The sequence below is a fragment of the Giraffa tippelskirchi genome, chromosome 13 (assembly GCF_054371585.1).
Source record: "Giraffa tippelskirchi isolate mGirTip1 chromosome 13, T2T-mGirTip1v1.2.pri, whole genome shotgun sequence".
NCBI classification, from domain to species: domain Eukaryota; kingdom Metazoa; phylum Chordata; class Mammalia; order Artiodactyla; family Giraffidae; genus Giraffa; species Giraffa tippelskirchi.
This window is the reverse complement of record NC_137287.1, coordinates 14,094,742-14,120,114: the sequence shown is the minus strand read 5'-3', so window position 1 is coordinate 14,120,114 and position 25,373 is coordinate 14,094,742. Positions and strand designations below refer to the sequence as shown.

Below are 25,373 nucleotides of genomic sequence, written 5' to 3'. Positions count from 1 at the left end.
TGGGCGGGGCCTAGAGTCACGTGTCCCGCCCCCGCGCCATCTTGGCCAGTCGGGGCACCCCCTCCCCGCGAGGCCCGCGCCCCTCAGGCCGCGACCGCTCCTCCTTCCTGCCAGAGGGCGGCGGCGGGGGAGGGCCCGCGGCGAGCCGGAGCGCCAGCCCCGAGCCGGAGCGCCAGCCCCGGCCCGGAAGGGCGGAGGTCGTAGGTCGCAGGCTTCCGCACCCGCGGGGTCGCCGCCCTCCTCCACCCTCGCGTCCCCAGCTGCTCGCGCCCAAAGCGACTTGTCCAGGCCAGCGAGTCAGAGCCGGACCTGAGAGGCTGCCAGGTTCCCCCTACACACACACCGATTCTTCAAGGAGACCGGCTGGGGCCACCTCACTCGCTTATGCCTGCGGGACAGCGGTAAGCTCAGGCGAAGCCTGTATGCCTAGTGCCCTCCGACCCGCAGGCGTGATCACCCGGCTCTTAGCCTTTACCCTGGGCCTCCACCAGCAGTCCCTGGTCCCCGAGCCCCTACCCAGGGGCCCTGAGCTCCTTGGCATTGCGGACGTACGCATAAAGATACAAGGAGATAGAGTCTGTGGTACCAGGATCCTGGCCTGGATGCATTTGTTCCTACAATTACTTGATTTTTAAATTATTAATTTTTGCTCTGATTTCATGTTCACCAAAGCAACCTTCTGGCTTGGACCTTGACACTGTAAACAAAGTAGATGCCCAGATAGTACAAATAAATAAATTGCAAGAACTGGCAAGGCCTAAAGATTTTTTTCCCCCAAATGCTTACAGTATAAAAATAAGAGAACTTAAGATGCAAAAGTTTATCCTGTATGATCCTAGTAGTGCTAAAATTAAATCCACACAGCTGTAGATAGATGTGAAGTGTTATTATCAGTGTTACAGGTGATTTCCATGTTGTTCCCCACTCCAGTACTCTTGCCTGGAAAATCCCATGGAGGGAGGAGCCTGGTAGGCTGCAGTCCATGGGGTCGCTAAAAGTCGGACACGACTGAGCGACTTCACTTTCACTTTTCCCTTTCATGCACTGGGGAAGGAAATGGCAACCCACTCCAGTATTCTTGCCTGGAGAACCCCAGGGACGGCGGAGCCTGGTGGGCTGCCATCTATGGGGTCGCACAGAGTCGGACACGACTGAAGCGACTTAGCAGCAGCAGCAGCAGCAGCTTCATATGTTCTGAGTTTTTGAAAGTTTCTATCATGAACATGGATTAATTTTATAATCAGAATGAAAACAGTGGGAACTTGCCTGAAGGTCCAGTGGTTAAGACTTCACCTTCCAATGCAGGGGGTGTGGGTTTGATCCCTGGTCAGGGAGTTAGTATCCCACCTGCCTCTAGGTCAAAAAACCAAAACAAAACCGAAGCAATAATGTAACAAATTCAATAAAGCCTTCAAAAAAAAAAAAAAGGTCCACTTTAAAAAGAAGAAAATAATGATACTCTTAAAACTAGCAAATGGGCGCAAATAACTAAAGTTGATTTGCTTCCGTGTGTGTGTGTGTGTGTGTGTGTGTACATGTGTGTTTGTGTGTGTGTCGCTCAGTCGTGTCCAACTCTTTGCAACCCCACAAGCTATAGCCCACCAGACTCCTCTCTCATGGAACTTTCCAGGCAATACTGGAGTGGATTGCCATTTTCATCCAAGGGCATCTTCCTGACCCAGGGATCAAACCCTCGTCTCTTGCGTCTCCTGCTTTGGCAGGCAGATTCTTTCCCATTAGCACCACCAAGAAAGAAACTAATAACCGTTTTAAAGTTCACAAATGGGCACAAAAAGTCCAGGTTGATCTGCTTCTATAAAGTAATAAATTGATTTTCCATTTGAGAGTCAACCTGTATATACTTAATTAGTTGAAAGTTGATTTTCTACTGTTTAATGGAGTTCAGAGAACAGTTGGTTTGCAAATGCAAGACCTTGACATCCAGACCCTGAAGGGTAAAGTCCATTGGTCAGCTTCCTTATTCCATCACTTTGCAGCAGTGCATAAGCTGAATCTGGAGATGAAATTTTGGGAGTTGCCAGCAGTGAGAATGGATGAAGTCACCAAAGAACGGAGGGCAGGTGGATAACAGATCCCAAGATTAACCCTAAGACACCCTATGTTATGAGTGATGGGACAAAGAGGATGAATGAACAGGTCACCATCTCCTTGAGGATAAATGCAGACCCCTTAGTATCATCTGTTGTGGTCTGACTGGTTCCCCTGATCCCTGGCTCTGAGTTCCAGAACACACTATGCTCCTGCTGGCTTCTGGGCCCTGGCTTAGGACCTTCCCTCTGTCTGGAAGCCCTTCCACCCTGACTAGTTAACTCTTCTCTCTTCCCCATCACTCTCATTCTTCAGGGATCATTTCAAGGTTTTCTTTGTTTGTTTGTTTTTTAGCCACATCATGTGGCTTGTAGAATCATAGTTCCCCAACCAAGGATGGAAACGAGGCCCTCAACAGTGAAAGGGCAGAGTCTCAACCATGAGATCACAAAGGAATTGTCTTTCTTCCAAATACCTTTATCTTCACGTCTCTTGGCCTCCGGTTCATTCCCTCTGCATACACACAGGCCCCAAATTCACTGAGCAATTTGGTCCTTGGCTCAGGTCCCCCCTCCATCCTCTCTCCTGTCCCTATCAGTGGCCTTCCCATCCTGGGCCTTTATTCTGTGACCACCTTGACTTTATCTACCTTTCCATTACCTGTGGTGACTCATTTACTGGCTCATGTTCTAGGTTCTTTTCATTTTCTCTTACCCACGACTACTGAAGTTCCTCCCAGCCTACCGTCTCCTCTAATTTTCATCATCCCCATTTACTCTAAATTTGCTCTTTTTACCAGATTCAGGCTCTGTTTTTCTCTATCGTCCCCACCCCCTTCTTTTTTTTAATGTGTGGGCGCACCTGGTGGCATGTGGTATCTTAGTTTCCCAACCAGGGATCGAACCTGTGCCCCTGCATTGGAAGGCAGAGTCTTCACCACGGAACCACCAGGGAAATCCCTGTCCTCCCCACTTTTCTGAATTGAGCTCTCCTCTCCCAGTTTTTCAGGCTGAAAGCCATTCTAAAACCACACCCTGACCTCGCAGGGGTCGCCCACCATTCTATAGCTTTTCTTCTGGAACCTCTCCACTCCTGTGTCCCCTTTCCTCTTCCTCAGTTGCTGCCACCACCCACTTCACCCTTGGGAGAATCTTCTCCTCCCCAGCCCCCAACCCTGACGGGAATGAAACCAGCTTCCTCTTTGCTGCTCACGAAGGTGGGCACACACACTCTTTCTATTCTAAGGACGCGTCTACACACGGAGAAAGGGGAGACCAAGCTAACAACACAGGGAAATTACTGAGTTCCATCTCTTATGGGCACTGGTCTGTAGTTGCTGCTTTTCTTTTGAAACTCTTCTAGTTACTTATTTTTTAATATGTATTTGTTTATTTGTGCCAGGTCTTAGTTGTGGGATGTGGGATCTTCCTCCTTGACTGGGGATCAAACCCACACCCCCTGCATTGGGAGCATGAAGTCTTAGCCCCGTGACCACCAGGGAAGTCCCCAAGGCTTTCCTTTAAAGATCTGTCAGAGGACTTGCCTGCATTGGCCAGCAGATGGCTAATCTGCTCTCCAGTGAACTATTGAAAAATCTGAAATGGTCTTGACGGAGGGATTCTTCCTTGACAGGTAACTAAGTCCCCTTTCTTTCGCCCCCACCCCCAACCCAGGGCATTGCTTCCTGTCTACAAATTGCTAACTCCAGGCTTTTCCCCCTCGCTCTAGTTTATCTGACAAGACAACTGACGTGTGAACCAGCCTTCAAACTAAGCCACATCACAGTAAAGCCCACAGCAAGACTGGTGCTTCCCAGTTGCTTTTCACTTCATGCATGGAATACTGGAGAGCCAGAGGAGCAGGGAGGATGTGCCTGAGAGAGATGCTGGGACTCCAAGGAGCGGGGGACCAGGGAAGGAGGATATACCCTTGTGTGGGAGCTGACTGCCTCAGCCATTCCCTCCAGGACAAGTGTGAGTTCCTCCACAAAGGCAGATTGAAGCCTGAAGCTAAAAGCTTAAGCTGTTGGGCACCTCACTAGCTAGAGCTCCTTCTAAGGTCCTCAGGGGCATGGGAGTGGTTAATCACACAGTACAGCAGATGCTTCTGGTGCCCCGTGTCCCATCCCCTTTGGCAGCCTCTGATTTCAGTCCAAGCTGAGTTCCCTGAAAATGCAGTTACCAACGACCAATCCCCTGAAAACAGAGGCTCTCCTACTGCGGGCTCTGAATGGCTCCATTCTGCTTCTTCTATAGAGCTGAGAAGTGGAGGTGAAATGGGTGTTAATAATCTAGAGACATCATCATTCAAAGAGAGATAGGAACCATTGCATAAGTGTTTCAGCCTTTCCTGCAATAGGGACATTATATACGATCAAGCTGTGACCTTGATTATGCACTTTGATATTAGCTTTTCATTCTTCTCTGTTTTCCTCTTCCTGCTACCGTACTTCTGGGAACATTTTCCAAATCAGTGCCTGTGTGGACTAGACCTTTGTCCTGGGGCTTCTCTGCTGGCCCAGTGGGGAAGACTCAGCCCTTCCACTACACAGGGTACGGGTTCCATCCCTGGTTGAAGAACTGAGATTCTACATGCTGCACAGGGTGGCCATAATAATAATAGGTCTTTGTCTTCAGCTTTGCTTTCAAAAAACCAACTGGAAGTGTTGCAGAAACCAGTACTCGAGAAACCAAACACCACACTTGGAGAGTTGGAGAACTCAGGTTTATTACGCCAGTGCACACAAAGGAGTTAACACTCCAAGCTCTGAGCCCTGAACAAAGGGATTACAGAGTTTTTTTAGACAGACCGTAGTGGGCAACACTAGCTCTTAATAGGCTGGTTAAAAGTAAGGGGTTTCCGTGCACAGGAACAGTGATCAAGATGGGAAGGCAGATGCCTGACCTGGACAGGCATGATTAAGCAGGTTTGCAGGGCCTGGGCAAATGCAAAGAGCAAGACAAGGGTGAGTGAGATAAACTCCAGTTCCTAGTATTGCAAATCCCCACTTTCTGAGACTACGTGACCTACGTGATCTAGACTTTGCAAGGGGTAAGCTGAGTTACAGAGGCAGAAGGAGAAGGAAGTTATGTAAAATTTTAACTTTTCCTCTTCATTCCCCCCTCTTGATGCTTCTTTGTATCATTCGTTGTAGAAAGCGTCATCTCATGTTTTTGGTAGGACACTCAGAGCTCCCCATCGTTTAGGGGGCTATATTGAACTATTACCATTTGTAACTGTATGGATTCAATCGGAAAGGTTATGAACTGGGTAATAGCATTGAGAATACAAGGGCCAAACAAAAGCGCTGCAAAGAGCATGAAGAGAGGACCTGTTAAAGGGAGAAGTCATGATGCCCTGCTCCAGATATTGCTCTAATTACCCCAGGAATTAGCTAGTTTTTCTCTCTTTTTTATGATTTGTTCCCTTAGCTGTTGGGCCATGTCCCAGACTATTTCTGATTGGTTTACATAAAAGCAGCATTCTTCATTCAAGAAGAGGCAGAGTCTTCCCTTTTCAGCTGTCAGTAGGTCTAGCCCTCTCCTGTTTTATAAAACCACCTCAGCCAGGGAGTCTAGTTGCTCCTGTAATGCCACTGAAGATTTGGCCACTCTGTCAATGTCGTCTGTGAAGTCTTTGAACAGTGTATGGTAAAAGGTGGTAGATGAAGCAATTCCTCCTATTCCCATACCTAGCCCAGCCATGATTCCCAGACCAACTAGTAGGAGTGTAAACTGGATGGCTCTTTTTGACCACGTATGTGCTGCCAGAGGTACGGTGAGAGTCTGGTTGTTAGGGACAATGTTCATCTGGGGAGTGAGGAAAGCTAAAGTGCAGATACCCATATAATTGACAGGTAGACATAAGTAAGCATCTGTCCCACAAACAAAGAAAAGGCCTTGATGGGGGTGGCACCATCTTGTTATAGCAAGCGACACCAGAAGGCTGTAAAGCAGCCTGCACATAACAGATAACTGAACACTAGCAAAAGGTTTTCTCCCCATCTTTGTGTTGTCACAGCTATAGCAACTGAGCCTATCGTGAAGGGGGGGTTCAGCTATCCTGTGGAGCAGTTTAGTTAGTAGGGAGAATCGATCATAAGAGACTTTTAATAAGAATGAGGCTTCCCACTACAGTGAAATAACAGACAGCTAACTGCAGCTTCTGACCCAAATCCCAGTCCTGGGATGCAACTAAAGCTAGTCCTGTGGTGAAGAGTACAGAAATGATAGCAATCAGTGATACAGTCCAGGGTTGACAATGAAAATCCATTGATATTTTGATAGCCAGATCCTCACGCTTCAGCCGTGCATTGACCAGCCAGCCAGCTGCCAGAGCGTGGCTGGAGCAGGGCTGAAGAATCCTCAGGCTTCTGCCGTGCATTGACCAGCCAGCCAGCTGCCAGAGCATGGCTGGAGCAGGGCTGAAGAATCCTCAGGCTTCTGCCGTGCATTGACCACCCAGCCAGCTGCCAGAGCGTGGCTGGAGCAGGGCTGAAGAATCCTCAGGCTTCTGCCGTGCATTGACCACCCAGCCAGCTGCCAGAGCGTGGCTGGAGCAGGGCTGAAGAATCCTCAGGCTTCTGCCGTGCATTGACCAGCCAGCCAGCTGCCAGAGCGTGGCTGGAGCAGGGCTGAAGAATCCTCAGGCTTCTGCCGTGCATTGACTAGTCAGCTCCTGGGGTGACTAGAGCAGGGCTCAGAGTCCTTCGAGGGTGAGGGTCGTTGTTTATGGAACCAGACCTTGAGGGGGTTTTTGGGGTCCTGAACTGCTTTCCAGGTGTCCTTATTACAGGAAGCTGCTGCCTTCTTGACTCTGGTGTGCTGGATCCAAGGGTTGACACCTATAACTCATCTCCTGGCTGATAGGGATGAACCCAATTGCCCAGTGGAATGGGTGTCCTTTCTCAGGTTTCTCAGGCAATATGGCAGAAGGCTTTCCCAGGGCCTGGAGGTGTTGGGGTATCTCCAGGTCAGCTAGTTGTTTGTGGTCTCCCTTCAGCTTTTTTTTTATCACTGGGAGTGGTCTCCCGTATACGATCTCAAAGGGAGAATAGCTGAAGACCTCGGGGTGCATTTACAGAGGCCGATGAGAGTCCACAGAATAAGGCAGCTTGTTCTAGCATTGTCTGGGTGTTGGCCGGGTGATATTCTTGTTGTGCTACTACTACTTGGAGAAACAAACTTAACAAGAAAGTTAAAGATACATGGCCCAAAGATTAATAGAAGTAGGAATGCTGCTGAGACGCTAGCTAGGAGAACCAGGTCCAGACATTGGTTCATGACATTAGTGTTTCTCTAGGTATGAGAAGATGCAAGAATTTGGACTCATAAAAATTTTTATCTGAAAACATCTGACTATCTGAAGGCCTGTTTTTCTGGGTTTTCCCAGAGCACAGAGTACCTTATTTTTTGTCTCCACCCTGAAGTCCTTTCAAGGGGGTGTTGAAGGTCAGCATCTTATAGTAGTCTCAGCAGAGCCCCTTCACAGCCACATATTTGACCATGATTTGGGAGCATTTCAAGGTCATTGCGTCCCACGGTGCTGGGAAGGCTCATTCCCAGGTCTAACAAAGATTCCATTGACAGGCCACTCAATGTGTTGTCACTAGACCAGGCCTTGTGAGTAGCAAAAGTCTCTGGACCATACCTGTCTTACTAGCCTCTTGGTCCAGGAAAATATTTCCTCTTGTTGCTTCTTCCCGCATCTAGAGTTACATTATTACAATTATTGATCTCATATGGAACTGCATATCAGCATTTTATCACAGGCTCAGTCACACCTTTGGTAACATAATAAATAATCTTCTGAAACAAGCTACATAGAAAATAATATAGCTAGCAGTTATTAGTAAGGTCACAAGCAAGAATTTAAGTCAAGAACTTTCTTTGGGTATAGCCTGGTGTACCCCAGGTCATCTGTCTCAGTTAAATGATTGTAGCCAGGTGTCAATCTCCTGGTTGTACCTCATGGAGGATCTGCTGCTGCTGCTACTAAGTTGCTTCAGTTGTGTCCGACTCTGTGCGACGCCATAGACTGCAGCCCACCAGGCTCCCCCATCCCTGGGGTTCTCTAGGCAAGAACGCTGGAGTGGGTTGCCATTGCCTTCTCCAGCATCTGAGCTTTATCCAAAGACTGGTTACTGAGATAAGCTTTAGAAATAATCTTGAGTGTCCTTTTTAATAACTTAGTTAAACCTTTTAGCAATATAACATAACAAGGAACTATCTCAGAAGTGAGTCTTAGTAAGCACAGACCTTAATTAGCAAAACTAGAACTTAATATTTAGTGAAACATAGTGTTTTCTTTTTTAGAGAATTCATTCTGAGGGCATTAACACTGTAGCCAGGTAAGGCTTTAACCCATCAAATAAAAATGAGGTCTGTCAGGGAGCTGGGAAAAGCCAAGCAGCCGTCTTGGATTTCCCATAGCCCTGGCTCTTTGATTTTTAGCTGTTGTTTTTTCATTTTTAATTTCCTGATTTAAGAGCAGACTATTACCATGTTTTAAGGACATCACGATAGCAAAAGTCTAACCATGAGGGATTATTTTTTGTAGAAGCAGAATGAGCTTTGTCTACATGTACCATAATCTTAATGTTTATTTAGTTTACCAAAGTAATTTTTTCTTTTTTGGAGAACTCATTGTGAAGGCATTAACACTGTAGCCAAAGTTAACAAAAGACTTCAAAGGTAAATACAGAACAGATCAATTGAGAGGTAAAAAAAAAACCTTAAATCTATTATTAAAAGCAGTTCAACATCTGAAGAAAGTGTGTCCTCTTAACAGAGAGAAAGGCCGAATTTAAATTTTTGCACCAGCTTACTTTAAACTCATTTAGGTAAACTTAATTAAATTTATTTTAAACTTAGTCAATCCTAACTATGCACAAAACTTTTTTTTCAGGTTCCACCTTCCAGAAACTTTTTAATCACCTTCTGTAACAGCCACCTGTAAGTCAGACCTACTTTCTTTTCCCTTTATGAAATGCAATTTTATTTTTTATATCTTCTTTATTAAAAACATACATCCTACTTTCTTATTAGATTAGCAAACAAACATTAATACTAGATATTTAATACTGAATATTTTCCAGTTCATATGAATCTAAAATTTATTTAGTTAATTTTTCTAGTATTGTTTGTATTGTATTGTTTGATTCATAAGCGCTTACTTTTCTTTAGGCCAATTAAATTAGAACTCATTTACAACTTCAACAATATTATCAGAAAAAAGACATAAACTGAGACATACATAAATCCAGACAGAGAGACTGACAGAGATCTTATAGTTTTCTGTTTGAGATTTAAAATATCTCTTTGACCCCCTCTTTTTTTTTTTCTTCACTTGAAGTTCTAATTTTCCCAAGGCTGAGGTCTTCGGCAAAGCTGGCTGCGTATTTCAAGGACGCGAAAAGGGTTAACTTCAAGCTTTTCCCTGGGCAGGCCTTTTAACAAGTTAGTTGTTTTTATTGTATATGTGAAAAGAATTGGCTTTGTAGTTTCCAAAAAATTCCTCTCACTCCATTCAGTCAGCAATCACATACTCAAAATCATTCAGAGGCTATCATAGTGCCTTCCTTCTCCTGAGTCCCCAGGGTTCCTTAACTGTTGCTCCCTTCCTGGGAGCTCCAAGGAGGTTATCATTCACGATGGCTCCCTTCCTCCCAAGTCTACAGGTTTCCTTAACTGTTGTTCCCTTCCTGGGAGCCCAAGGAGGTGATCGGTCTCCTCTTCTACCCGTTGGGGTAGGTTCCTGCCTGGGGACTGGCCCCGGAGCCTTACCTTATCCTGTGGCCATTCCTGGCGAGTTGGTCCATCCCTCCAATGAGTCCAGTTGGTGCTCGGCCAAACGAAGAATCGGAACACCGGTCTGAAAGAGAACCCGGGATGCCGTCAGGTGGCGCGCCTCCTCCTGCGTCTCGGGGTTCCTTCGCTCCAGCGCGGCGGAGCCACCAGTCCTGCAGTTCAAGGGGCCGGCGTGATTGGAATCTCGCTGGGGCCTCCAGAAATGTTGCAGAAACCAGTACTTGAGAAACCAAGCACCACACTTGGAGGTTGGGAGAACCCAGGTTTATTACGCCAGCGGGCCCAGAGGAGTTAACACTCCAAGCTCTGGGCCCCAAACAAAGGGATTACAGAGTTTTTACAGACAGACTGTAGTGGGCAACACTAGCTGTTAATTGGCTGGTTTAAACTAAGGGGTTTCGCGTGCTCAGGAACAGTGGTCAAGATGGGAAGGGGGATGCCTGACCTGGACAGGCTTGAGTAAGCAGGTTTGCAGGGGCTGGGTGATTACAAAGAGCAGGACAAGGGTGAAGGAGATAAACTCCAGTTCCTAGTATCACAAGTCCCCATTTCTGAGACTACATGACCTACGTGATCTAGACTTTGCAAGGGGCAAGCTGAGTTACAGAGGCAGAAGGAGAAGGAGATTATGTAAAATTTTAACTTTTCCTCTTCAGAAGTGGCTCTGGGAAGTCAGACCTTAGAACAGGTTTCTGGAACAAAACAACCTTGGCAGTCATTCAGCAACAAGGGCCCTACTGTCACTCCGGTTAGTGGAGGGCGGTAGCTCCTGAGGTGCCCTAACACTGGAATCACTAAGATTACCTGTTATGAGTTGAGATAAGGTACAGGTGGAAGGGGATATAATAGGCCAGGCAATAGAACTGGAATGAAATGTGAGTAAGGTTAATTTTAAGGATTGTAATTTTAAGCTGGCTGGGTTTGCTAAGTTCCAGAGACACATCAAGAAAAAGAATGACAGGCTCTCTCCAGCCAACTAGCAATCCCGGGCCCAGTGAAGCCAGAAGGCCTGTTTGGCCCTGTTTACAGAGACCTTCATGTCCTGCAGTTGTAGGAAGACTGTACTGAGAACTGGGCCCGGCATTTAACCATAAAACGCGAGAGCTCATGATGTGAGTCCTGTGAGGCTCACAGGGAAGGACTGAGAGCAGGGACGAGGGATGTGGACCTTGGGGTGGGTGAACCTGAACCTCTTGAACCCCGGCTTTACCTGGATCCTCTAACCAGGTAAAGAAGCCCTACCTGCCTGGAAAGTGGCCTCCTCTTGACAGAAACCACAGATGAAGATCTCACCTGAGGGGACTTCCCTGCTGGTCCAGTGGCCAAGACTCCACGCTCTCAATGTGGGAGAACCAGGTTCGATCCCTGGTCAGGGAACTAGATCCCGCACACAGCAACTAAGACCCAGAGCAGACAAATACATAAATAACTTGGTTTGGATCTCACCTGAGGAGGCTGCCTCACAGGACCCTCCTCTAGATCGCAGCCCTCCTGCCCTCTGGCCCCCGGACCAATAACTGGGTCAGGTCTCAGCACAGGACGAGCAGGGAAGTACAGGCACTGCTGCGGGCAAAGAGCTCAACTGTGGAGCATTAAGGAGCCGCCGCACGCGTCCTGACAGGGCGAGCGTGTGAAGGAGCAGAGCTGAGTCTATCAGGCCAAAGTGTGGAGGTGAAGCTAGATAGGGAGGGTGTATTGAGAGGGGGTGGGGCTGCTGGTTTGGGACTCAGGGCATAATGTTCTGGAAAGGAGATCTGGACTCAATCCTATGACCTTCCTGGGAAGATTCCTCCAATCTTGATCACAATGGTGGTGAACTAAATGAGGGGGGATGTTGGAACTGCCTTGGAGTATTGACGAAGGCCAAGTGGAAGCCCTGGCAGCTCCCAATCTGCCCCCCATCCCACCCTCCTAGACAGTAAGCCAGAAGCAGCGCTTCATCCCCCCATCCCCATAAATGGAGTGGAGCCCCCTTCCAAGACAGGGTGTGCAGGGCGCTGGTCACCACTGTATCCCCCTCCAGTGGACCTCCATGGCCCCTGCAATGTTGTCGCTAGTGGGTCCAGTGTCAGGAGGCTTCCAGGGGTGTGTCTGCTACTCACTGTGCCAGCCTGCTTACCTGCTACCCTGATGCCCAGGTGCGGGGCCAGAGATGACCCCTTGCTGTACTGTCACTGGGTGTATATGGGTTGTGGAGGAGAAACGAGGCCAGAAGTTACAGATACGTACAATTGCAAGCAGATAATTCATGCTTATCACCATTCTCACCTGGTGATAATGCAGGATCATTCCTTACACAGAATAACCTCCGTAATTGAGAATACGCTATCATCATTATACATGGGCTTCCCTTGTGGCTCAGCTGGTAAAAAATCCACCTTCAATGCAGGAGACCTGGAATCCCTGGGTTGGGAAGATCCCCTGGCAAAGGGAAAGGCTACACACTCCAGTATTCTGGCTGGAGAATTCCATGGACTGCAGGATCCATGGGGTCACAAAGAGTCGGACACGACTGAGCGACATTCACTTCACTTTATACATACATATGTATATACACACACACCCTGTTTTCTTTTCCGGAAGATATATGTAATAGAATTTATTCTAGTTCCTGTGTCTGTAGGATACAAACCTGTGCTAGTACCTTTAACAGAGGTTGTATCTATTTTGTGAACTCACACCCCAGTGTATCAGCTCACACCTTAGCATTGCTGGTGCATCTTGTTCTGGAAGGTCTTGTACTTCCAAACAAAAGAGAGTGCTAAATTGCTGTCAATGGAGCAGAATGACCTGAAGAAACAGTGACAAAACTCCCATCAGGCAAGGACTTGTTCTCACAGTGAGCCCTCCTCTGGCATGGACACTACTTGCCCTGCTATTGAATCACTAAATGCGATGTCCAATGTTTGTCGCTTAGTCGTGTCCAACTATTGTGACCCCATGGTCTGTAGCCCTCCAGGCTCCTCTGTCCATGGGATTTCCCAGGCAAGAATACTGGAGTGGATTGCCATTTCCTTCTCCAGGGAATCTCCATTGCAGGCAGATTCTTTACTGTCTGACACCCAGGGAAGCCCATTAAATCACTATTGTGAAGCATTCCAACACATCCCAGAATCATCCATCATGGAGCATAGTCTCTCATCCCAAGTTCCCCTCCACAGCACAATTTATCAGAATTTTCTATGGTCTGGGTCACCAGATTCTTCCATCCCATTTACTCTTACCCTACTCCAAACAGGGTTAACACTCCATGGAAACTATTCAGGTTGGCCAAAAAGTTTCTGTAACGTCTTTCCAAAAAGCTTGAATGAAGCTTTTGCCCAGCCCAGTACTTGGCGTGATCATCAATTTTGTGTTCTTAGATCCAAATTCCCTTGCAATCTTACTCTGGGTAACCTTTGGCTTGGTTGTTCAAGGAAATGTGCCTACGCTTCCATGAAGCTACATGCTCTTCATTTTCCTCCAACCTCACTGGCCATTTCTCTGCCTCTTCTTCTGGCTCCCTCTCTTTTGTCCAATCTTCAGATGTTGGGAGTGTCTCAGGGTTCTCTGTTCTGTATCCTCACCCCACCAAATTAACTCATCCATTTCCATGACTTAATACACTAGATGCCAAGAGAATCTTTTGAAACTTGTATCTCTTTATAATCTCTTCCCATATCATATGAGGGTTGGTCTATGTGAGATGAACAATGGCAGAAATGGTATGTTGCTTCCAAGACAAGGTCATTGTGTAATTTCTGCCTATTGCTGTTTCTTGGATCTCATGCTTCAGGGGAAGCTAGCTACCATGTTCTCAAGCAGCCTATAGAAGTGGCACAGGGTGAGAAATGGAAGCCTCCTGCCAACAGCTGTGTGGGTGAACCATTCTCCAGCCCTTATTAAGCTTTCAGTTGACTTCCATTCTAACTGACTTCTTGACCACAACTATGAGACCCCAAACCATCATTACCCAGCTAAACCACTCCCAATTTCCTGACCAGCAGAAACCATGAGATAATAAGTGTTTGTTGTTGTAGGCTGCTAGATTTGTGGGTTTCTTGTTATGCAGCCAGACATCCTGGAATGTGAAGTCAAGTGGGCCTTAGAAAGCATCACTACGAACAAAGCTAGTGGAGGTGATGGAATTCCAGCTGAGCTATTTCAAATCCTCAAAGGTGATGCTGTGAAGGTGCTGCACTCGATATGCCAGCAAATCTGGAAAACTCAGCAGTGGCCACAGGACTGGAAAAGGTCAGTTTTCGTCCCAATCCCAAAGAAAGGCAATGCCAAAGAATGCTCAAACTACCGCACAATTGCACTCATCTCACACGCTAGTAAAGTAATGCTCAAAATTCTCCAAGCCAGGCTTCAGCAATACGTGAACCGTGAACTTCCAGATGTTCAAGCTGGTTTTAGAAAAGGCAGAGGAACCAGAGATCAAATTGCCAATATCCGCTGGATCATTGAAAAAGCAAGAGAGTTCCAGAAAAACATCTACTTCTGCTTTATTGACTATGCCAAAGCCGTTGACTGTGTGGATCACAATAAACTGTGGACAATTCTGAAAGAGATGGGAATACCAGACCATCTGACCTGTCTCTTGAGAAACCTGTGTGCAGGTCAGGAAGCAACAGTTAGAACTGGACATGGAACAACAGACTGACTCCAAATAGGAAAAGGAGTACGTCAAGGCTGTATATTGTCACCCTGCTTATTTAATTTATATGCAGAGTACATCATGAAAAATGCTGGGCTGGAAGAAACACAAGCTGGAATCAAGATTGCCGGGAGAAATATCAATAACCTCAGATATGCGGATGACACCACCCTTATGGCAGAAAGTGAAGAAGAACTAAAGAGCCTCTTGATGAAGGTGAAAGAGGAGAGTGAAAAAGTTGGCTTAAAGCTCAACGTTCAGAAAACTAAGATCATGGCATCTGGTCCCATCACTTCATGGGAAGTAGATGGGGAAACAGTGGAAACAGTGTCAGACTTTATTTTTCTACTGAGCGGCTGAACTGAACTGAACTGTTGTGCAGCAGTAGAACACTTACACCATCCCCACGTTCGTGTCTCCAGCATTTTCCACAGATCTCCAAATTCATATACTGAAGTACTACCTCCATGATCAGTTTCCCTGGTGCTTCCGTGGTAAAGAACCCGCCTGCCAGTGCAGGAGACTCAGGTTCAATCCCTGGGTCAGGAAGATCCCCTGAAGAAGGAAATGGCAACCCCCTCCAGTATTCTTGCCTGGCAAATCCCATGGAAAGAAGCCTGGCGGGCTGTAGTTCATGGGAACTCAAAACAATGAGACGTGACTTGGCGACTGAACAGCAACAATAACTAACTGCTATCAACCCTGAAATATCAAAAGCACCTCAATATTAACATGGACAAATCAAAACTCTTGATGCAGAAAACTTGACTACCACCAGCTTCTACTCCAGAAGAAATTGACATCTCAAGAGCTAGTCAGCTTCTCGGGCCAGAGATGTAGAAGTCATTCTCGATTCCTTCCTTTCCCTCACCCTCGACAACCAAACCATCAGCTCTAGTTCCAAAACTGATCTTGACTACGTCTGCTCCTTTCCACCTCTATTGCTGCTCTGCTGGTCCAGACCACAGGCATCTCTCACTTGGACTGTTGCTTCTTAACTGATTTCCTTTCCTCCACGCTTGCCCATCCCTCAGAGCAAGCAGAATGAAGGGTCTTTATAAAAATTACACCTTGTTATCTGGTTAAAATCCTCCAGTGACTTCCCAGTACACCTTGGAGTAAAATTCAGACTCCTTACCATGGCCCTCAAGAGCCTGTGTGTCCCAGTCCTGCCACCTCTCACTCTTATTCACCATTTTCCAAACATCTGAGTCATTTTCCTGTTCCTCAAATGCTTCAAGCCCATTCCTGTTTTCCAGACTGTGCATGCAATGCTCTCATAGTTTCTTCTCTGTGATCCAGGTCTTTGCTTAAAGGTTACCTCTGCATTGAGTTCTCATCTACTTACTTTGAAGTTGAATTATAATAGTTAACCATGGTAATCTTTAGTGTTTTTCACCATTTTCCTGGTGCTGCCCTTTTCTAGACACTTGGTCCATGCCCCTTGGAAGTTAGGTGTGACCATATGACTGTTTTTGCCAAATGTGTGTGTGTGTGTGTGTATGTGTGTGTGTGTGTGTGTGTGTGTGCTGTGGCATGCAGGATCTTAGTTTCCAAACCAAGGAGCAAACCCATGCCCCCTGCAGTGGAAGAATGGAGTCTGAACCACTAGGCTGCCAGGGAATTCCCCCCAAGGAGGTTTAGATAACAGAAATTCTAAGAGCCAGTGCCTGACTTGCCACATCCCTTATTCCTGCCTTGTGATCTTGGAAGCATGTGTCCAAATGGAACTTCCATTGGCCTGAATTCCTGAGTGACTTAGGGTGATAAATACCTCCCTTCCAACCTCTGATGGATGTGTGGCATGAGTGAGATATAAACCTTTATTGTTTCTACCACAACACATTACCTTATTCATCCTTATAACATCCTCTTAAGAAAGGCAGTGTCAAGTATAATGACCACAATTTTATAGATGGGAACACAAAGACAAATGGAAGTAGTGACTTGCCAAGATCAGAGAAAAACCTGTAGCAAAATTAAGGAGTAGAACTTGTGTGTTTATAAATTCAAACTTTTTTCCAGCTTCTTCTTAATGATATGTTTCAAATTTAACCTTGGCATTACTTTACCTATAAATTAGCATATTTAGAATCATGCTAATGATTATAATCTAATTTTATTTGAGAAATGTGCACCATAAACCTGACACTTTCTAATTGAATAAATGTATAAAATGGTAAAAAAAAAAATGCTTATTTCTATTTCAAACAACTGAGATTGTTGTTATTCCAGCATAACTAGCCTGACTATCATGCCAGGTGCTTACCTGGGTGTTTTACATGTATTAACTCATTCACTTCTCACAACAACTGTAATTATTCTCATGTTGGGATTAGAGTGAATGAGGCACAGAAAAGTAAGGGACAGAGGTAGAATCTCAATCTGGTAAGAGATTCATGCTCTTAGTCACTCTGCGATACTGCCTCTCAAAGACATTCAAACTCATGTTCAAACAAGGAATTGCAGAGTCATGGGTATAATTACACATTCATACATATATAGAGAAGAGGGAACTGCCAGTTTTCATCCTTAGAGTGTGTGTGTATTTTAGGAATACAGGTATGTCACTAGAAATATTAATTACTATTTTAGTGTCAGTACCAGGACAACAATTATCAAGTATAACTACCAATTAAAATAACAAATATTTTAGAAGTTAAAGATTATTCTTACAAGATCTAAAAACAAGTCTTGAGTGTCTTAAAAGACCCTCCCTCACCTTGTAGAAATACTTATAAAGGCTTTTTTCCCCCAATTTTTTAAAACAAATTCTCTTGAGGTATAGTTTACAAATAATGAAGTACACACTTGTTCTAAGTGTACAGTTTGATAAGGCTTGACAAATGTGCATACCTGACTACCTGCCAGCACCATCAAAATACAGAACTTTTGGACATCCCTTGCTTTTCCACTGCAGGGGGCACAGTTCTGATCCCTGGTCTGGAAACTAAGATCCAACAAGCCATATGGAGCAACCAAAGAAAAAGAACTTTTCCACCACTCTGCCCTATCTTGCCTCCACCCCTGTCCTCAGGCAACTATTAATCAACACTGTGTCACCATACAGTAGATCTGGGTTTTCTAGAGTTTCACATAAATAGAATGATACAGTGTGCTTTTTGTGTCTAATTTCTTTTGTTCAGTACCATGTTTTTAAGATACTCCATGTTATTGCACGTGTCAGTATCTCATCCCCAAGAACAGTTTTTAGTAACAGAAAATAGAATAAATTTCAACTCTGGGCAGAACTTTCATGTTAGGTAGTTAGAGTAGGAAAAAGGAATCCAGAAGGGCTGTGGCTAAAAGACAAAGAAGGGAAAAGCCCTCGAAAATGGAACAAAGGAAGGTCCGAGGACTGGAGTGAGGACCTCAGGCAGAACAAACAGCACTCGTGGCTGGCCCAGTTTACATAGAGCAGGCCCAGGGGGAGGAAAAAAAAACATATAAAAAGGGAAACCAAAGGGCTGGGGGGGTTTCTCTCTCCCGCATGCGCCCCTGCACGCTCACTCTCCTCTCTGTGTCTTTTGGGTCGGCATGCCCTCATGCCTCGAGGATGTGTTTTCCTTTTATTTTCTAAATAAAACGGAGCTGTAACACGAAGGTGTAACACTAATCTGTCCGAGAGCTGTAACACGGTCTGAGAGCTGAGACGTGTTTTGTCCAAGGGCTTTAACGTCCGTCACTTCAAATTTTTGTTGTGATGAGACAGAACCAAGGAAATTACACACTCCCCAGACATCTATGGTGCCGTGGCTCAGATTTAACCTGGCTGAAACAACCTCGGCATGGCCCCACAAGGAGGAGGCCAAGCACAACAGGAGCCCAACTTGGCGAAAGCTCCCACAGTGGGAGCTGAATGCAAAGAAAACCCAGCGCAGGGGAAGTGACAAGCCCAGCGTTCTGGAAACCGGGACAGCGAATAATGAACTCAGCAGAAAGCTCATGAGCCTCAGTCTCAGATTCCAGAAGACCTCCATTGAGGTAGGAGGTCCTCGCTCCTATGGCTGGAGGGACATATGCCTAACAAAATCTGAATTCCTTTACAATCTCTCATTTCTTGTTTTCTCGAACCCCCTGCGAACAGGTGAGCAGCAGTGGGAGCAATTGAGGGACTCTGGAGAGGCTACTCCTTGGTATGTCCCAAAGGCACTATCTGCAGAGCCCCAGTAGCTGTTACCCAAGCCAGCTGGGGTTCTGTCCTTAATCTTCTTTGTGCCAACGATCAGGCCAATGAAAACTGTGAGCACAGGTCAGGTAGTTAGTAGATTTTCCAGCAGGCTATGAAGGGGATTCCTTGGCATGTTTTCCCCACTGCTTTTTCCTCCCATCCTTCAGCTCCTCTCTCCTGGGACTTGAGTCTGGCCAAAACCCATGATGCCTGGCTTCAGGACCTAATGAAGCTCAGGCTCTGATGTCTCATTGCAAAAATTCAGTTAGAGACACAGTAATAGGTAAGAGGTGGATTTGTTAGGATTCAGAGAGAAGCACACTCTGCAGGGTGTGGGCCATCGCAGAGGGCGAGGGCTCCAGCCATGGAATTCGGTCTGGCTAGGTTTTGTGAGCTGGGTGAATTCATATGCTAATGAGTGGGAGGGTCATCCCAACCATTGGGGAACCACTCCTCCCTCTTTTGACAGTGCCTAGGAGCTGTCCTGCCACCTCTGGGTGTGTCGTTTAGCTTACAGATTGGGGATTAAGGTTTACCTGAATTTGACTTATTATTTTAGACCCAGTTGATTTTAATCAGTTTATGTTATGCCCTTGCACTATGTTATTCTTTCAAAAGTTGTGCCCTGCCCCCTTCCCTCCTGTTTCATGCTCTTTTCCTGAGTCCCATCCGGGCCCACAATGTTGCCTCTACAATCTTCTGCAGGGACAACTAGGAAACAGCTGGCCCTTGGGAGGGAAATACTATACAATATCCAGTCCCTCTAGGTGTTCAGGCCTTCATCTTCCATGTTTCCTACAACATGTGCAACATCAGCATCTCTCAGTGAACCCGCTAAGGCAGGTGACAGGCACACAATGCCTGCTAGAAGTCCATCTGTTGGCATCCCTTCAAAGGCAATTGGGCTTCCAGGGATAATGTTTGCCACTTCGGGAGTTAGCCCTGCAGGCCGTTTGGATCTAAACCCTTACCACCCTTCTCCTAAAGTTACAAAACTACCCCAGGATCAAATCTCCACTGCACTTTTATAGAACATCTGATCTGTTGCCTCTTACCAACTTGTTCTTAAGCCAATTACTAACTCCTACAGCCAGGACCCTGCCCCCTTGTAGGCAACATTGCTCCACCCAGCCTATTATTAAAATATTTTAATGCCCCTAACGGCCAGATATCCCACTCCTTTGTCATTACTTCCAATATTACCTAAAGTGGGTCTATGACAACGAAATGTCTACCATTGGAGACACCCTAACCTGCTCTTATGGAAGACTAGGGGAGGAAATCAGTGACTTACATTCCCTTAGAGCAGTAAGAGGATAAAGGTTATGACTGTTTCACCAGGTTCCCAGTCTCAGGGTACAGGCTTGGATTGCTTCACATCATTAATATCTATTTCCATCTGCGGTGAACAAACTGACAGTAAGTTAAAATTACAACCCCTTAATCCTACCCAGCACTGGTCACACTGGAGACCTTGGGGACACCCAACTCCAGTCCAGGGGTCCCAGGAGGTCAACATGCCTCGACCTGCCTTGGGATCTGGTCCTTGGAAGTTTGTCACACATCAACCTGCTAAGGGATCCGCCAGTCCAGGGGTCCCAGGTGGTCATCACACCGTGACCTGCCCAGGGACCCAATTCTCAGGAGGCCGACCTGCCTCAACCTGCCTGGGGATTCGATCTCCAGGAGGCTGTCATGCCTCAGCTTGCCTGGGGATCTGCACGGTGACCTGGGGATGCCTGGCTTTCAGGTTGCAACATTACTGGGTAGGATAAGTCTCAAAAAGACTCACTCCTAAGGAAGTCCACCCATGGAAATTGAAGGAGACTTATTAGTTTTTTCTCTTTCTTTTCCTCCCTGTCATGACTGTCTTTCAGATGGGAAATAACCAATCTACTTCCCGGCAGACGCCCTTGAGATGTATCCTTGATGACTGGAAGCTATTAGATCCTCTAAGGAGAAGTCACTTAAAATTCTTTTGTGCCGCTTTGTGGCCACAGTATCCTCTGGGGGACGAGGAACACTGGCCTGAGGATGCGAGTTTAAATTACAATACCATCCTGCAGCTAGAATTATTCTGCAAAAGACTAGGGAAATAGAGATCCCCTATGTCCAAATTTTCTTCCGACTGAGATATGAAGAACTCTGTCTTAAGTATAGGATTGTTGTATGCCCTAAAAATGAGCCTACTAGGCAAATGGTGTTAGGCAGAGACAACCAAAAGAAGGACCCCCCCCCGCCCCGTGAAGGCTTACCTCCCACAGCTCCCGAATTGGTGCTCCTTCCTTGTATCCAAACATGCCCCCATATATGGGAGCATCCCCTCCACAAAAGCCAGCTCGAGTGTGTCCCTTAGTTGAAACTGGAGGAGAATTCAGACCAACCCGGGTCCATAAGCCCTTCTCCCTGTTAGAACTAAGATCAAACAAGACCTGGGAAGCTATACAGATGACCCAGCAAATATATAGATACATTCCTACACATTACCTTGGCCTTTGACTTGATGTGGAAGGACAGCATGGTCATACTTAGTCAAACTTTTATCTGACCCTGAGCATATTAGGGTCTTAAAGGAAGCCCGAAGGTATGCAACAGGGCTTCACATGTCAAGTGATAAATAAACCAGTAGGGGAAACTGCAGTCCCCTCCTCAGATCCTAATTGGAATTATAATGACCCTGAGCACATCTGGGAAAGGGATCATTTTCTAATCTGTGAAGGCAGGACTGAAAGCAGCCGACGAGAACCCCATTGCCTTTCTGGAAAGGCTAAAAGAGGCCCTCCAAAAGTTTATCAATGTGGACTTAGACTCTTACAAGGATCATTTTAAAGGACAAATTTTAAAGGACAAATTCCTGTCCCAATGTGCATCTTATATCAGAATAAAGTTACAACAGCTACAGCAGCAGGACCCTGCTGCCTCTTTAGATGAGATGGTCCAGACAGGCACCAATACCTTTTATAACAGAAAACAGGAGAAAGAGGCCAAGGCCCAGGAAAGGGAGAAAAGGAAAGAGACAAGGCATGCCCAGATGCTGGCCGCCCTCCAGGGAAGCCCTATGGCACACCCCGAGCCCTCAAAGGACAAGGCATGAGGCAAATGCCTAATCTGTAGACAGGCGGGGCATTGGGCCAAAGAATGTCCAAGCCGTGATAAGTCTCCTAAAATGGATTGCTATAAATGCCATCAACTGGGACACTCTGCCTTCGGAACCCAAGAACCTCAAGGTCAAGCCCCAAGCCTTCCCTCACGAGGGTTCAACAGGACTGAAGCAGCCCACTCCAGCCAGCTCATCTGTCACAGATAACCATCACGGCGCTGGAGCCAAGGGTGCAACTGGATGTGGGAGGTAGGTCTGAGAATTTCTTGGTTGACATGGGGACTACCTACTCTGTCCTGACCTCCTACTCCGGAGCCTTCTCCTCCCGAACCTGTACCATTTTGGGTGCTACAGGAAAAACAACTGCTTAAAGATTCACCCGAGCACTTCTTTGTTGCTGGGATGGACAAATATTTTCCCACCAGTTTCTAGTGGTCTCGGACTGTCCTCCTCCCTTATTGGGAAAAAGTCTCTGCCTGCCTTCGAAATCTTGCAGCTATTGCAGTCCTGAAAGACGATGCTTTAAAACTCTCTTTTAGGGGCAAATTAAGTATTTTTACCAGCCACGAAGTGAAACAACTCCTAAATGGGAGAGACCATTTATGGATGTCTGATCAAAGAATCCTCAGATGTCAAGTAGTGCTGATGGAAAATCCAGGCCTCACTATATCCCTTTGTGAGGTTCTTAACCCAGCCCACCCTCTTGCCTACCCCCGAGGGCTCTCTCCCCTTTCACTTTTACCTAGAAACCTTGGGCCACTGGACTTAACCCCGAAAGGGATTGTCGGAAGATCTTCTGACCAATCCTGAGGAAATCTGGTACACTGATGGAAGCAGCTTTGTCTTGGGTGGAAAAAGAAGAGCTGCATATGCAGTAGTCTCCACTTTTGAGACCATAGAGGCTAAACCTTTGCCACCAGGTACTTCAGCCCAGTTAGCTGAGCTCATAGCCCTGACTCGAGCTTTAGAGCTGGGAAAAGGAAAAAGAATAGCCATTTACACTGACTCCAAGTATGCCTTTCTGGTGCTACATGCACATGCTGCTAAGAAAAAGGCCACTTGATCACCCAAGGGTCCCCAATCAAATACGGTGAGAAAGTCCTTAGACTCTTGGAGGCAGTCCATCTGCCCGCTGAGGTTTCAGTCTCCCACTGTAAAGGACACCAAAAAGGGAGCACGGAAGTGGCACGAGGGAACCAAGCAGCTGATCAGGCAGTGAAGAGAGCAGCGTTACAGAACAATGACCTAATAAAGGTTGCCACCTTAGTTCCACAGACTAATTTGCCAGAAATTCCTTCATATACTGAAGGTGAGACTCTTAAAGCTAAGAGTGAGGGCTTTCAAGGTCAAATGGGGTGGTTCTAAAAGGAGAGATTCCTTTTTCTGCCTGGGAACCTCCAATGGAAGTTGGTTAACTCCTTACATGTCACCACTCATTTAGGGGAAAAGGCCCTCTAAAGATTAATAGAAAGGTCCTTCAGAGGAACAGGCCTCCAAACGACTATAAGGCAAGTGGTCTCCTCTTGTGCCACTTGCCAATTAAACAACCCCTAAGGAGCTTGAAGACCCCACCTGGCCCAGCCTGGCCAAAGACATAGGACCTATCTAGGAGAGGACTGGCAGATGGACTTCACCCAGATGCCAGTTTCTCAAGGGTATAAATACCTGTTAGTCATGATAGATACATTCACAGGATGGATTGAAGGCTTTCCCACCCGGACTGAGAGGGAGGGCTGAGGAGGTAGTAAAAAAAAAAACTGCTCCATGAAGTCATTCTGAGATTTGGTCTACCCAGGTCATTACAAAGAGACAATGGGACATCATTTACTTCTAAGGTCACCCAAGGGGTCTCCTCAGTGATCAGTGCAAAGAAATAGAGGAAAACAATAGAATGGGAAAGACCAGAGATCTCTTCAAGAAAATTAGAGATACCAAGAGAACATTTCAAGCAAAGATGGGCTCAATAAAGGACAGAAATGATATGGACCTAACAGAGGAAGAAGATATTAAGAAGAGGTGGCAGGAATACACAGAAGAACTGTACAAAAAAGATCTTCATGACCCAGATAATCACGATGTGTGATCACTCACCTAGAGTCAGACATCCTGGAATGCAAAATCAAGTGGGCCTTAGGAAGCATCACTGTGAACAAAGCTAGTAGAGGTGATAGAATTCCAGTTGAGCTATTTCAAATCCGAAAAGATGATGCTGTGAAAGTGCTGCACTCAGTATGCCAGCAAATTTGGAAAACTCAGCAGTGGCCACAGGACTGGAAAAGGTCAGTTTTCATTCCAATCCCAAAGAAAGGCAATGCCGAAGAATGTTCAAACTACCACACAGTTGCACTCATCTCACACACTAGTAAAGTAATGCTCAAAATTCTCCAAGCCAGCCTTCAACAGTACATGAACTGTGAACTTCCAGATGTTCAAGCTGGATTTAGAAAAGGCAGAGGAACCAGAGATCAAATTGCCAACATCCACTGGATCATTGAAAAAGCAGGAGAGTTCCAGAGAAACATCTACTTCTGCTTTATTGACTACGCCAAAGTGTTTGACTATGTGGATGATAGCGAACTGTGGAAAATTCTGAAGAAGATGGGAATACCAGACCATTTGACCTGCCTCTTGAGAAATCTGTATGCAGCTCAGGAAGCAACAGTTAGAACTGGACATGGAACAACAGACTGGTTCCAAATCAGGAAAGGAGTATGTCAAGGCTGTATATTGTCACCCTGCTTATTTAACTTATATGCAGAGTACATCATGAGAAATGCTGGGCTGGATGAAGCACAAGCTGGAATCAGGATTGCCGGGAGAAATATCAATAACCTCAGATATGCAGATGACACCACCCTTATGGCAGAAAGTGAAGAAGAACTAAAGAGCCTCTTGATGAAAGTGAAAGAGAAGAGTGAAAAAGTTGGCTTAAAGCTCAACATTCAGAAAACTAACATCATGGCATCTGGTCTCATCACTTCATGGCAAATAGATGAGGAAACAGTGGAAACAGTGACAGACTTTATTTTTGGGGGCTCCAAAATCACTGCAGATGGTGACTGCAGCCATGAAATTAAAAAATGCTTACTCCTTGGAAGAAAAGTTATGACCAACCTAGACAGTATATTAAAAAGCAGAGACATTACTTGGCCAACAAAGGTCCGTCTAGTCAAGGCTATGGTTTTTCCAGTGGTCATGTATGGATATGAGAGTTGGACTATAAAGAAAGCTGAGCGCCGAAGAATTGATGCTTTTGAACTGTGGTGTTGGAGAAGACTCTTGAGAGTCCCTTGGACTGCAAGGAGATCCAACCAGTCCATCCTAAAGGAGATCGGTCCTGGGTGTTCATTGCAAGGACTGATGTTGAAGCTGAAACTCCAATACTTTAGCCACCTGATGCAAAAAAAGAGGAGCCAAAGGGCCGGGGGTCTCTCTCTCTCCTGCTCGTGTGCGCGGGCTCTCTCTCTCTCTCTCTCTTCCCTCCGCCCCCCGTCCCGCCCCCCGTCCCGCCCCCCGTGTTTGTGTCTTTTGAGTCGGCATGCCCTCACGGCTGGAGGATGTATTTTCTTCTTATTTTCTAAATAAAATGGAGCTGTAACACTGTTC

The 25,373-nt window shown here is 46.2% G+C and overlaps 1 protein-coding gene across 1 annotated transcript in view; it reads left to right on the top strand.

Moving 5' to 3' along the window:
- Positions 1 to 25,373, top strand: part of LOC145532347 (uncharacterized) — a 25,440-nt gene extending 67 nt beyond the window's left edge. The window contains exons 2-4 of the mRNA XM_081557142.1: positions 15 to 401; positions 8,956 to 9,002; positions 20,545 to 25,373. Coding sequence (XP_081413268.1) covers positions 15 to 401; positions 8,956 to 9,002; positions 20,545 to 20,584 — 474 coding nt within the window. The 3' untranslated portion in view covers positions 20,585 to 25,373. The remainder of the gene's footprint in view (positions 1 to 14; positions 402 to 8,955; positions 9,003 to 20,544) is intronic.